This window comes from Oncorhynchus clarkii, chromosome 19 (assembly GCF_045791955.1).
Source record: "Oncorhynchus clarkii lewisi isolate Uvic-CL-2024 chromosome 19, UVic_Ocla_1.0, whole genome shotgun sequence".
Lineage (NCBI taxonomy): Eukaryota > Metazoa > Chordata > Actinopteri > Salmoniformes > Salmonidae > Oncorhynchus > Oncorhynchus clarkii.
In genome coordinates, this window is record NC_092165.1 from 6,603,171 (window position 1) to 6,617,860 (window position 14,690).

Here is a 14,690-nt window from a genome sequence, read left to right on the forward strand (position 1 = left end):
TAGTACACTAGTAGTAACCGCAGTAGTACACTAGTAGTAACAGCAGTAGTATTACCTGTGATAGTATCGGTCAGGTCCTGGTCTCTGGTCTTCCTCAGTAGTACACTAGTAGTAACCGCAGTAGTACACTAGTAGTAATCGCAGTAGTATTACCTGTGATAGTATCGGTCAGGTCCTGGTCTCTGGTCTTCCTCAGTAGTACACTAGTAGAAACCACAGTAGTACACTAGTAGTAACGACAGTAGTATTACCTGTGATAGTATCGGTCAGGTCCTGGTCTCTGGTCTTCCTCAGTAGTACACTAGTAGTAACAGCAGTAGTACACTAGTAGTAACGACAGTAGTATTACCTGTGATAGTATCGGTCAGGTCCTGGTCTCTGGTCTTCCTCAGTAGTACACTAGTAGTAACAGCAGTAGTATTACCTGTGATAGTATCGGTCAGGTCCTGGTCTCTGGTCTTCCTCAGTAGTACACTAGTAGTAACAGCAGTAGTATTACCTGTGATAGTATCGGTCAGGTCCTGGTCTCTGGTCTTCCTCAGTAGTAACAACAGTAGTATTACCTGTGATAGTATCGGTCAGGTCCTGGTCTCTGGTCTTCCTCAGTAGTAACAACAGTAGTATTACCTGTGATAGTATCGGTCAGGTCCTGGTCTCTGGTCTTCCTCAGTAGTACACTAGTAGTAACAGTAGTATTACCTGTGATAGTATCGGTCAGGTCCTGGTCTCTGGTCTTCCTCAGCAGTCTGACCAGGGCCGGTACTCCATCACAGTTCTTGATGGCGATCTTATTGTCAGAGTCTCGTCCATAAGAGATGTTTTTGAGCGCTCCGCAGGCGGCGTGGTGGACCTCCTTCTTAGGGTTGTCTAACATGGACACCAGGGATGGGATACCTTTCATACGACGGACATCTGTCTTCACCTGGAGGGGAGAGAGGAGAGGGGAGAGGGAGAGGGGGAGAGGAGAGGGGAGAGGAGGAGAGGGGAGGGGGAGAGGGGGAGAGGAGAGGGAGAGGGAACGAGGAGAGGGGAGAGGAGGGGGAGAGGGAACGAGGAGAGAGGAGAGGGAACGAGGAGAGAGGAGAGGGAACGAGGAGAGAGGAGAGGGAACGAGGAGAGGGAACGAGGAGAGGGGAGAATGAACGAGGAGATGGGAGAGGGAACGAGGAGAGGGGAGAGGGAACGAGGAGAGGGGAGAGGAGGGGGAGAGGGGGAGAGAGGAGAGGGAACGAGGAGAGAGGAGAGGGAACGAGGAGAGAGGAGAGGGGAGGGGAGAGGAGAGGGGAGGGGAGAGGGAGAGGAGCGGGGCGAGAACGAGGAGAGGGAACGAGGAGAGGGAACGAGGAGAGAGGAGAGGGAACGAGGAGAGGGAACGAGGAGAGGGAAGGGGGAGAGAGGAGAGGGAAGAGGGAGAGGAGCGGGAACGAGGAGAGGGAAGGGAGGGAGAGGAAACGAGGAGAGAGGAGAGGGAGGGAGAGGGAAGGGAAAGCGGAGAGGGAATGAGGGAGGAGTTGTTGGTGGTTGTGTGTTGCTCTCATTCTGACATGAAAGACAGTAGCTAGGTAGCCTGCAGCATGGCTGTGTTTATGACTAGATAAAGGGTGCGTGGGTAATCAAATCTAATTTTATTCCTCACATGCTTCATAAACAACAAGTGTAGACTAACAGTGAAATGCTTACTTACGGGCCCTTCCCAACAATGCAGACAGAGAAAATAGGAAAAATGATAGAAAAGTAACACTTAATAACAAAAGTATATAAATACATAATGAGTAATGATAACATGGCTATATAAACAGGGTACCAGTATGGAGTCGATGTGCAGGGGTACGAGGTAATTGAGATAGATATGCAAGGGGCTTTAAGGCTGTGGGTGTGAAGGTGAGGTGCTGCAGGTTCTGTTTGTGTATATAAACTAAGTGTGTATAGATAAAGATATGACCTTGTCCTTCTTAAAGGTGAGGTGCTATAGGTGTATATATTGACCTTGTGTACACACACACACACACACACACACACACACTTGGCTTTAATACACACGAGTGAGTGAAGTGGGGGATGTTCTGCCCATGCAACCTAGATTACTATGTCACTAGTAGTGTTTGTAGTTGAGTGAGTGACTGACCATGAGAGTGAAGTGGGGGATGTTCTGCCCATGCAACCCAGATTACTATGTCACTAGTAGTGTTTGTAGTTGAGTGAGTGACTGACCATGAGAGAGAAGTGGGGGATGTTCTGCCCATGCAACCCAGATTACTATGTCACTAGTAGTGTTTGTAGTTGAGTGAGTGACTGACCATGAGAGTGAAGTGGGGGATGTTCTGCCCATGCAACCCATATTACTATGTCACTAGTAGTGTTTGTAGTTGAGTGAGTGACTGACCATGAGAGAGAAGTGGGGGATGTTTTGCCCATGCAACCCAGATTACTATGTCACTAGTAGTGTTTGTAGTTGAGTGAGTGACTGACCATGAGAGAGAAGTGGGGGATGTTCTGCCCATGCAACCCAGATTACTATGTCACTAGTAGTGTTTGTAGTTGAGTGAGTGACTGATCATGAGAGAGAAGTGGGGGATGTTCTGCCCATGCAACCCAGATTACTATGTCACTAGTAGTGTTTGTAGTTGAGTGAGTGACTGACCATGAGAGAGAAGTGGGGGATGTTCTGCCCATGCAACCCAGATTACTATGTCACTAGCAGTGTTTGTAGTTGAGTGAGTGACTGACCGTGAGAGTGAAGTGGGGATGTATTTCCGTGTCAAATCAAATAAATGTTTATTCGTCACATGATTGGGGTAATGTCACGTCTACTCGCGCTCCTCCTCTCTGGCGCTCGTTGTCACCAGTGTAGTCATCATTACGCGCACCTGCGCTTCATGAGACTCACCTGGACTCCATGACCTTCCTGATGACCTCCCCTATCGGTCACTCCCTTGTGTTCCTTCCCCAGGCCTTATTGTTTCTGTTTATATGTCCCATGTCTGAACGCTACTCGTGTTCCTGGTTTTGTTCCCTGTCTGAACGCTACTCGTGTTCCTGGTTTTGTTCCCTGTCTGAACGCTACTCGTGTTCCTGGTTTTGTTCCCTGTCTGAACGCTACTCGTGTTCCTGGTTTTGTTCCCTGTCTGAACGCTACTCGTGTTCCTGGATTTGTTCCCTGTCTGAATGCTACTTGTGTTCCTGGTTTGGTTCCATGTCTGAACGCTACTCGTGTTCCTGGTTTTGTTCCATGTCTGAACGCTACTCGTGTTCCTGGTTTGGTTCCCTGTCTGAACGCTACTCGTGTTCCTGGTTTGGTTCCCTGTCTGAACGCTACTCGTGTTCCTGGTTTTGTTCCCTGTCTGAACGCTACTCGTGTTCCTGGTTTTGTTCCCTGTCTGAACGCTACTCGTGTTCCTGGTTTGGTTCCCTGTATGAACGCTACTCGTGTTCCTGGTTTGGTTCCCTGTATGAACGCTACTCGTGTTCCTGGTTTTGTTCCCTGTCTGAACGCTACTCGTGTTCCTGGTTTTGTTCCCTGTCTGAACGCTACTCGTGTTCCTGGTTTTGTTCCCTGTCTGAACGCTACTCGTGTTCCTGGTTTTGTTCCCTGTCTGAACGCTACTCGTGTTCCTGGTTTTGTTCCCTGTCTGAACGCTACTCGTGTTCCTGGTTTTGTTCCCTGTCTGAACGCTACTCGTGTTCCTGGTTTTGTTCCCTGTCTGAACGCTACTCGTGTTCCTGGTTTTGTTCCCTGTCTGAACGCTACTCGTGTTCCTGGTTTGGTTCCCTGTCTGAACGCTACTCGTGTTCCTGGTTTTGTTCCCTGTCTGAACGCTACTCGTGTTCCTGGTTTTGTTCCCTGTCTGAACGCTACTCGTGTTCCTGGTTTTGTTCCCTGTCTGAACGCTACTCGTGTTCCTGGTTTTGTTCCCTGTCTGAACGCTACTCGTGTTCCTGGTTTTGTTCCCTGTCTGAACGCTACTCGTGTTCCTGGTTTTGTTCCCTGTCTGAACGCTACTCGTGTTCCTGGTTTTGTTCCCTGTCTGAACGCTACTCGTGTTCCTGGTTTGGTTCCATGTCTGAACGCTACTCGTGTTCCTGGTTTGGTTCCCTGTCTGAACGCTACTCGTGTTCCTGGTTTGGTTCCCTGTCTGAACGCTACTCGTGTTCCTGGTTTGGTTCCCTGTCTGAACGCTACTCGTGTTCCTGGTTTGGTTCCCTGTATGAACGCTACTCGTGTTCCTGGTTTGGTTCCCTGTCTGAATGCTACTCGTGTTCCTGGTTTGGTTCCCTGTCTGAACGCTACTCGTGTTCCTGGTTTGGTTCCCTGTCTGAACGCTACTCGTGTTCCTGGTTTGGTTCCCTGTCTGAATGCTACTCGTGTTCCTGGTTTGGTTCCCTGTCTGAACGCTACTCGTGTTCCTGGTTTGGTTCCCTGTCTGAATGCTACTCGTGTTCCTGGTTTTGTTCCCTGTATGAACGCTACTCGTGTTCCTGGTTTGGTTCCCTGTCTGAACGCTACTCGTGTTCCTGGTTTGGTTCCCTGTCTGAACGCTACTCGTGTTCCTGGTTTGGTTCCCTGTCTGAATGCTACTCGTGTTCCTGGTTTTGTTCCATGTCTGAACGCTACTCGTGTTCCTGGTTTGGTTCCCTGTCTGAACGCTACTCGTGTTCCTGGTTTGGTTCCCTGTCTGAATGCTACTTGTGTTCCTGGTTTTGTTCCATGTCTGAACGCTACTCGTGTTCCTGGTTTGGTTCCCTGTCTGAATGCTACTTGTGTTCCTGGTTTTGTTCCCTGTCTGAATGCTACTCGTGTTCCTGGTTTGGTTCCCTGTCTGAACGCTACTCGTGTTCCTGGTTTTGTTCCCTGTCTGAACGCTACTCGTGTTCCTGGTTTGGTTCCCTGTCTGAACGCTACTCGTGTTCCTGGTTTGGTTCCCTGTCTGAACGCTACTCGTGTTCCTGGTTTGGTTCCCTGTCTGAATGCTACTCGTGTTCCTGGTTTGGTTCCCTGTATGAACGCTACTCGTGTTCCTGGTTTGGTTCCCTGTCTGAACGCTACTCGTGTTCCTGGTTTGGTTCCCTGTCTGAATGCTACTCGTGTTCCTGGTTTGGTTCCCTGTCTGAACGCTACTCGTGTTCCTGGTTTGGTTCCCTGTCTGAATGCTACTCGTGTTCCTGGTTTGGTTCCCTGTCTGAACGCTACTCGTGTTCCTGGTTTTGTTCCCTGTCTGAACGCTACTCGTGTTCCTGGTTTGGTTCCCTGTCTGAACGCTACTCGTGTTCCTGGTTTGGTTCCATGTCTGAACGCTACTCGTGTTCCTGGTTTTGTTCCCTGTCTGAACGCTACTCGTGTTCCTGGTTTGGTTCCATGTCTGAACGCTACTCGTGTTCCTGGTTTTGTTCCATGTTTATTTATTAAATTCACTCCCTGTACCTGCATCCTGATTATCAGCGTACAGGTTCCAGGTAAACAGCAGGTGTAGACTAAGTGACATGCTTACGGCCTTCCCAACAGTGCAGAGAGGGGGAAAGAGAAATAATACAAACTTGTGTTTATATTTGTCCAAAACGGGCTACATAAATACATGAAATGGCCGTCTATAGTTAACAAATATCTTAATATCAAACATGACCCATTTACAATACTAGTAAAAGTGTGTGTGTTCACGCATGCATTTCAATGAGTGCAGGTTGTGTCATTTGTGTGTGATGATATTGGTTGTAAATGTATTGACTAGAGTAGATTATGACGATGACCGACTTAATTATTTATTGCTATTCGTCCTTTCTGATGAAAACCATCGAGTGCTCATTGTCAAGATCGCTGGTGCCATGGAAACCTCTGCAAGGAAACAGTCAGCTCAAAAAGGAGTGTGTAACCAACGTGGGAGAAGGCGTGTTTGCAGAAGAGCATGGTTTATATAGCTAGATACAGTGCCTTGCGAAAGTATTCAGCCCCCTTGAACTTTGCGACCTTTTGCCACATTTCAGGCTTCAAACATAAAGATATAAAACTGTATTTTTTTGTGAAGAATCAACAACAAGTGGGACACAATCATGAAGTGGAACGACATTTATTGGATATTTCAAACTTTTTTAACAACTCAAAAACTGAAAAATTGGGCGTGCAAAATTATTCAGCCCCCTTAAGTTAATACTTTGTAGCGCCACCTTTTGCTGCGATTACAGCTGTAAGTCGCTTGGGGTATGTCTCTATCAGTTTTGCACATCGAGAGACTGACATTTTTTCCCATTCCTCCTTGCAAAACAGCTCGAGCTCAGTGAGGTTGGATAGAGAGCATTTGTGAACAGCAGTTTTCAGTTCTTTCCACAGATTCTCGATTGGATTCAGGTCTGGACTTTGACTTGGCCATTCTAACACCTGGATATGTTTATTTTTTAACCATTCCATTGTAGATTTTGCTTTATGTTTTGGATCATTGTCTTGTTGGAAGACAAATCTCCGTCCCAGTCTCAGGTTTTTTGCAGACTCCATCAGGTTTTCTTCCAGAATGGTCCTGTATTTGGCTCCATCCATCTTCCCATCAATTTTAACCATCTTCCCTGTCCCTGCTGAAGAAAAGCAGGCCCAAACCATGATGCTGCCACCACCATGTTTGACAGTGGAGATGGTGTGTTCAGGGTGATGAGCTGTGTTGCTTTTACGCCAAACATAACGTTTTGCATTGTTGCCAAAAAGTTCAATTTTGGTTTCATCTGACCAGAGCACCTTCTTCCACATGTTTGGTGTGTCTCCCAGGTGGCTTGTGGCAAACTTTAAACGACACTTTTTATGGATATCTTTAAGAAATGGCTTTCTTCTTGCCACTCTTCCATAAAGGCCAGATTTGTGCAATATACGACTGATTGTTGTCCTATGGACAGAGTCTCCCACCTCAGCTGTAGATCTCTGCAGTTCATCCAGAGTGATCATGGGCCTCTTGGTTGCATCTCTGATCAGTCTTCTCCTTGTATGAGCTGAAAGTTTAGAGGGACGGCCAGGTCTTGGTAGATTTGCAGTGGTCTGATACTCCTTCCATTTCAATATTATCGCTTGCACAGTGCTCCTTGGGATGTTTAAAGCTTGGGAAATCTTTTTGTATCCAAATCCGGCTTTAAACTTCTTCACAACAGTATCTCGGACCTATCACAGTGCAGGTGCATTTATACTGAGACTTGATTACACACAGGTGGATTGTATTTGGCATCATTAGTCATTTAGGTCAACATTGGATCATTCAGAGATCCTCACTGAACTTCTGGAGAGAGTTTGCTGCACTGAAAGTAAAGGGGCTGAATAATTTTGCACGCCCAATTTTTCAGTTTTGGATTTGTTAAAAAAGTTTGAAATATCGTTCCACTTCATGATTGTGTCCCACTTGTTGTTGATTCTTCACAAAAAAATACAGTTTTATATCTTCATGTTTGAATCCTGAAATGTGGCAAAAGGTCGCAAAGTTCAAGGGGGCCGAATACTTTCGCAAGGCACTGTATATATATTACCTTGTCGTTCTTAAAGGTGAGGTGCTGCAGGTATATATATATATATTACCTTGTCGTTCTTAAAGGTGAGGTGCTGCAGGTATATATATATATATATATATTACCTTGTCGTTCTTAAAGGTGAGGTGCTGCAGGTATATATATATATATATATATATTACCTTGTCGTTCTTAAAGGTGAGGTGCTGCAGGTGTATATATATATTACCATGTCGTTCTTAAAGGTGAGGTGCTGCAGGTATATATATATATATATATTACCTTGTCGTTCTTAAAGGTGAGGTGCTGCAGGTGTATATATATTACCTTGTCGTTCTTAAAGGTGAGGTGCTGCAGGTATGCGGCAGCGTTGCTCTTGACGGGGTCCAGTCTGTAGTTGAGCATGGCGATGACCTCCGGCAGCTCAGGCTGTCTCCAGGAAGTGGCGGGGCCTTTCCTCAGGGTGCTGGCCAATCAGGTAAGAGAATATATACATCACATTCATCCAAAGCGACATACAGTAGTGCAGGCAAATTCCACATCTGGACCTTGAATCCAGTTCCACTGTTGAATATCATTCCTCCCTTCTAATCAGGGACTGACTTAGACCTGGGATCCCAGGTGGGTACAATTCATGATCAGGTAGAACAGAAAAACAGCAGTGGTCCAGACCAGTCCTAAAATACACTTTTTGGTCCACCAGCCACTGTGGCAGGTAGATTTAAAGATCTACCAGCCACTCAGTTTTTTTTTACCATCCAAAATATTTCCCCTAAAATTACACAAACAAAACAAAAATACAGATGCGCATGCTTTGTAATGTTTCTAAAACAATAAAATGTATTACTGTTAAGAAGTAATGTGGTATATTGTTTCATTTCATTTCATTTTTTTGTGACCTGACACTTAACAAAAAATGATCCCCTGCCCCTTTAAGGACGGGAGGTTACCGTGGTAACGCGACTAGAGTCATGTTTGTCCTGTGAGTCTGACAAGCAGCAGGGTTGTCTTCTCTTCTCTAGCAGTTGAAACTCAAACATTGAAAAACAACCTAACGCGTGAACAAAAACAAATATAAATAGCCAGGAAACACAAGGACAAAGTCTTCAGTAGACTTCATCTTCAAGTAAATTAGACCAACTTTTATGCCTGTGCACAAAGCTTCTAAAAATGAATTGTTCACTCATCTCCTGACACTGTGCGAGGTGGGATAGGCTATAAGATTTCTAGTTCTTTGACTTTGTGTGATTCATTTACCAGCTGTGAAACAAAAACTGCAGAAATACTTAGAAAATAGCCACTGCAGCATTTAATCATACTTGACTATTTTTATTCACAGATGTGAATGAAATGCTGGCACTGTGGAGCCCTGGCCCCCACCAACATGGCTGGTGAAACACACATCTGACCCACATATGACAAAATGACCCGCGTTGGCAGGTGGTGGGTGTTCATTTTAAGCCCTGGTCTGGACCTGCAGGCTTGGATGTGAATACCCCTGATATATCTACAATACGACACCAAGGAGTCTCACCTGTCCAAGGAGGCCATGCTACCCCTCTCTCCCTGGGCCAGGGGTGCACCTCCCCAGTAGTACATGTCCCCTGCTCCACTCATGTCTCCGTCCAGAGTCCCTTCATAGCTCCTGGGAGGGGAGAGAAGAGGTAAGGGGTTAGTCGGGAGCGGACACTAGACTGGTAGGGGTTAGTAGGGAGCGGACACTACACTGGTAGGGGTTAGTAGGGAGCGGACACTACACTGGTAGCGGTTAGTAGGGAGCGGACACTACACTGGTAGGGGTTAGTAGGGAGCGGACACTACACTGGTAGGGGTTAGTAGGGAGCGGACACTACACTGGTAGGGGTTAGTAGGGAGCGGACACTACACTGGTAGGGGTTAGTAGGGAGCGGACACTACACTGGTAGGGGTTAGTAGGGAGCGGACACTACACTGGTAGGGGTTAGTAGGGAGCGGACACTACACTGGTAGGGGTTAGTAGGGAGCGGACACTACACTGGTAGGGGTTAGTAGGGAGCGGACACTACACTGGTAGGGGTTAGTAGGGAGCGGACACTACACTGGTAGGGGTTAGTAGGGAGCGGACACTACACTGGTAGGGGTTAGTAGGGAGCGGACACTACACTGGTAGGGGTTAGTAGGGAGCGGACACTACACTGGTAGGGGTTAGTAGGGAGCGGACACTACACTGGTAGGGGTTAGTAGGGAGCGGACACTACACTGGTAGGGGTTAGTAGGGAGTGGACACTACACTGGTAGGGGTTAGTAGGGAGCGGACACTACACTGGTAGGGGTTAGTAGGGAGCGGACACTACACTGGTAGGGGTTAGTAGGGAGCGGACACTACACTGGTAGGGGTTAGTAGGGAGCGGACACTACACTGGTAGGGGTTAGTAGGGAGCGGACACTACACTGGTAGGGGTTAGTAGGGAGCGGACACTACACTGGTAGGGGTTAGTAGGGAGCGGACACTACACTGGTAGGGGTTAGTAGGGAGCGGACACTACACTGGTAGGGGTTAGTAGGGAGCGGACACTACACTGGTAGGGGTTAGTAGGGAGTGGACACTACACTGGTAGGGGTTAGTAGGGAGTGGACACTACACTGGTAGGGGTTAGTAGGGAGTGGACACTACACTGGTAGGGGTTAGTAGGGAGTGGACACTACACTGGTAGGGGTTAATAGGGAGTGGACACTAGACTGGTAGGGGTTAGTAGGGAGTGGACACTACACTGGTAGGGGTTAGTAGGGAGCGGACACTACACTGACTGAATAAACAACCAGGGATACAGAGAAGGAGACCAGACATTACAACACACACTCCCTCCACACACACTGGGACATGTACCCTGTCCTGCGGGGCGGTCCGTGGTTGAAGGCTTGTTGGTTGCGTGGTACTGTTCCGTAGTGGATGGCCGGTCCCATGCCGTAGTCTGCCTCGTCATATCCCAGACTCCTCTGGTCATCCTCCAGACCGTACGGCTCTGGGACAAACCTCGGCATCCCAGACAGCTCCAACGCACTGCCCATACGACCCACCTGACCAATTCATTATCATCACGTCAACACACATTCTGCAGTGCTGACAGCTCCAACACACTGCCCATACGACCCACTTTATTTAACACACACGCCATACGTCCCACCTGTGGCTGTGCTGCGTATGGGTCCAGCTGGTTCCTGCTGATGGCTCTGTATCCTGAGTCCAGGGTCCGGTACCCATCAGCTGGCCTGGAGGGGAGAAGTAGAGAGGAGGGGAGAAGTAGAGAGGAGAGGAGGGAGGAGAGGGGAGAGTTGAGGAGGGAGAAAGGAGAGGATATACCCGTTGTCTCCCAACTCTACGTCTATGGATAAAGAGACAACAGATCCAACTGTCCTACCTGTAGCGGTCGTCCATGCGTGCTCCCCTGCTCAGGCTGGCGTAGGTCTCCCCTATGGAGGGAGGGGCCTGGCGGTAGTCCTCGTACCCTCCCGGGGGTCCGTAGTGGTAGTTTCGGGGCACAGTGTTGGTGGGGTAGTCCATGGGAGGACCTGGCTGTCTGTAGACCCGCTCCATGGGGGTGGTGTAACCCCCTACACCTGTCATAGACCCCCCTCCATCCAGGGAGAGGTTGTCAGACACAGAGGGGATGACTGTACGAGTCATGGTAGTCTTCACTACCTTCTTTACCTGGGGAGAGGGGGGAGGAGAAACAGATTCAACTAGGTTAGTGTCAGACACGGAGGAGATAACCGTACGAGGAGTCAGGGGAGAAAGGTTAGTGTCAGACAAGGAGGAGATGACATGAGTCAGAGGAGAGAGGTTAGTGTCAGACACGGAGGAGATGACATGAGTCAGAGGAGAGAGGTTAGTGTCAGACACGGAGGAGGTGACATGAGTCAGGGGAGAGAGGGGGTAAAGGTAGTACCGTAGTTTCTGTGCGGCGCGTGGTGCCATCTTCGCTGGTTTCCACGGAGATGACGGGGGGCACCTCGTGCGGGTCCTCCTCCACGGTAACCGTCTCCTGGACGACTTGACCAGGCTCCATCCTGTACTGAAGAACGGAGACAGACACCGTTACACCCACACACACACAATATAAACACACATACACAGATAAATGCACACTCGCAAACTTAATTAACACAGGCAAAAATGTCACACACACAGATACATAGACAGTCACACAACTGACAAAGAGGAAGACATATTCCGGTACACACACACACAGCTTACATGTGTCCCGTTGACGTATCCCTCGTTCAGTGTGAGCCTCTCTATGTCCGCATCACAAGAAACACGCCCATTCTGTAGAGCGGAGGGGAAGACAGGAGTAGTTTACACAAGAGGACAGAGTGTGTGTGTGTGTGTGTCAACCGCAGGGCCAGTGGCCAGGGGGGAGCAGAGTTATTCCAAACATTCAGAGGAGCAGGTTAACGCAGGACACAGAGAGAATGTCATGACATCAGAGCCCTAGGCTCCTTTCACACACACACAGGCACCACCACATCCCATTCATTCAACCCCAGACAACAGGCACCACCACATCCCATTCAGTCAACCCCAGACAACAGGCACCACCACATCCCATTCAATCAACCCCAGACATTAAGCAGAAATACAGTAAGTACAAAGTAGACAAACAATAAAACAATTGATGAAGCGAATGAAAAAAACAAATGAAGGACAGAATGGGTGAGACATGGAGGATGAGGAGAGACCGGTTCAGAGCATCACTGCTGCCAGCAAGACAGGAAGAGCCTCAGAGAGCAGGGTGTGTGAGAACCTGTCAGTGGGTTGTCAGTTGGCTGTGTGTGTGTGTGTGTGTCTCAGTGGGGTTCTCAGTGTGTGTGTGCCTGTCAGCTCTGTAAACAGGGTGAAGACCAGGCACATTCCAACCCTGTCTGTTCTCCAGAGATACAACACTGACTGACCAGACCAACCCTGAGAGAGGAGACTACGTGTTTACCGTGTAGTGTGTTCATAAAATGCCTGAGGGTGGGAAAATGACACACCTCAGTGTGTTTGCTTACCAGACAGTGTGTGTGTGTGTGTGTGTGTGTGCTCGCAAGTAATCTAAAGCTATGCGGTCACTACGTCCAGACAGGGAAGCCTGACACAGTCAGACACTAAGCAGGAAGTGGACATGGTAAACAGTAACCTAGACCAGGTATTGGACAAAACCCACCCGGTTTATGAACCAAGCGGGCAGCAGTATACTATTTGTAAACAATAAAGTGTATTTTTCCTCCTCTGTTCTCCCTTCTGCTCAGTGTACACATGCTGCTCCTCCTTCAGAAAAGCACCAAAAATGACATTCAGTAGCCTCTAGCAATGCTTGTATAACGTTGAGCTGGATTTGCCCGTCTTTGCAATTGTGTTCATTTTCACACGTTAGCATTTAGCTAACAGCTAACATCTGGTCAGTGTTGTATTCTCAGACTAAATACTGCAATTCTACTGTCTGAACGATCTGTAATATTCTGACCACAGGATCAGCCATGGATTGGGATCATTAACACTGAAAATACGGTATAATGTTTTATCACATATGAGCCTTAGGAATGTCTTCTAGTCAGGTTTATAATATGACATTTCTCTCTAGCCTATATGAGAATTTCACATGTCAACACCGAACGGCCACAAAAACAATTGTACCACAAGTCTGCTGCAATGCGTAACTGCAAAGACAACCAGATGTGGCAGCAGGCTACCTTCACATGACATGCACATCCACAGAGATGACCTGGGGGTACCAGGCTACCTTCACATGACATGCACATCCACAGAGATGACCTGGGGGGGTACCAGGCTACCTTCACATGACATGCACATCCACAGAGATGACCTGGGGGTACCAGGCTACATTCACATGACATGCACATCCACAGAGATGACCTGGGGGTACCAGGCTACCTTCACATGACATGCACATCCACAGAGATGACCTGGGGGTACCAGGCTACCTTCACATGACATGCACATCCACAGAGATGACCTGGGGGTACCAGGCTACCTTCACATGACATGCACATCCACAGAGATGATCTGGGGGGTACCAGGCTACCTTCACATGACATGCACATCCACAGAGATGACCTGGGGGGTACCAGGCTACCTTCACATGACATGCACATCCACAGAGATGACCTGGGGGGGGTACCAGGCTACCTTCACATGACATGCACATCCACAGAGATGACCTGGGGGGTACCAGGCTACCTTCACATGACATGCACATCCACAGAGATGACCTGGGGGGGTACCAGGCTACCTTCACATGACATGCACATCCACAGAGATGACCTGGGGGATACCAGGCTACCTTCACATGACATGCACATCCACAGAGATGACCTGGGGGTACCAGGCTACGTTCACATGACATGCACATCCACAGAGTTGTAACCAATGATGGCTACAGGAAGGGTTGACCAATGATGGCTACAGGGAGGGTTGACCAATGATGGCTACAGGAAGGGTTGACCAATGATGGCTACAGGAAGGGTTGACCAATGATGGCTACAGGAAGGGTTGACCAATGATGGCTACAGGAAGGGTTGACCAATGATGGCTACAGGAAGGGTTGACCAATGATGGCTACAGGAAGGGTTGACCAATGATGGAACGAGACAGGACAACGGTTGGGGTGAGGCAATGGGTGATACCATGGGGGCTAGGATTGCACAATTCTGTGAACTTCATGCAAAATTCCACAGGTTTTCCGGAAATCCTCCAATTTCCTGCTTATTCCCTCCTGGAAGATATCGGAATGTTGCAACCCTAACGGCAGCTATGGAGGTGACGGCATGGATAGTTACAAGGACGGTTGAATGGTGATGAAACGAGGACGAAGTGATGGAATGGGTGATACCATGATGGCTATGGGGGTGATGGATGATCCCATGAATGCTATGGGGGTGATGGGTGATCCCATGGGGGCGAGGGCTTTACCTGTAGATTGGGGGGAGGGCGTGGGAGGGTGCCTCCGCACCTCCTCTCCTCCTCCAGAGCACGAGTCAGACGCTCAAACTGACGCTCCTGCTCCCGCACGGAGGCCAGGAGAGAGGCTGCACTCTCACACTGCTCCATTCACACTGAGTAGAGAGGACAGGACAGGGTTAAACCACCTAGCACCACACTGAGTAGAGAGGACAGGGTTCAACCACATAGCACCACACGGAGTAGAGGACAGGACAGGGTTCAACCACCTAGCACCACAGAG

At 48.6% G+C, this 14,690-nt stretch overlaps 1 protein-coding gene across 6 annotated transcripts in view; it reads right to left on the minus strand.

Annotated features, from left to right (window-relative positions):
* Positions 1 to 14,690, minus strand: part of LOC139374643 (catenin delta-1-like) — a 54,566-nt gene that overhangs the window by 26,777 nt on the left and 13,099 nt on the right. For 5 of the 6 annotated variants that reach the window (XM_071115686.1, XM_071115685.1, XM_071115681.1 and 2 more), the window contains exons 2-9: positions 11,702 to 11,773; positions 11,394 to 11,519; positions 10,866 to 11,155; positions 10,632 to 10,716; positions 10,334 to 10,524; positions 9,002 to 9,112; positions 7,795 to 7,933; positions 700 to 922 (exon numbers count right to left, since the gene is read on the minus strand). In XM_071115686.1, the coding sequence (XP_070971787.1) occupies positions 700 to 922; positions 7,795 to 7,933; positions 9,002 to 9,112; positions 10,334 to 10,524; positions 10,632 to 10,716; positions 10,866 to 11,155; positions 11,394 to 11,513 (1,159 nt within the window). In that variant the 5' untranslated portion in view covers positions 11,514 to 11,519; positions 11,702 to 11,773. Of the gene's footprint in view, positions 1 to 699; positions 923 to 7,794; positions 7,934 to 9,001; positions 9,113 to 10,333; positions 10,525 to 10,631; positions 10,717 to 10,865; positions 11,156 to 11,393; positions 11,520 to 11,701; positions 11,774 to 14,419; positions 14,558 to 14,690 lie in introns of those variants that run through there. The other variant, XM_071115687.1, reaches the window with a different exon arrangement.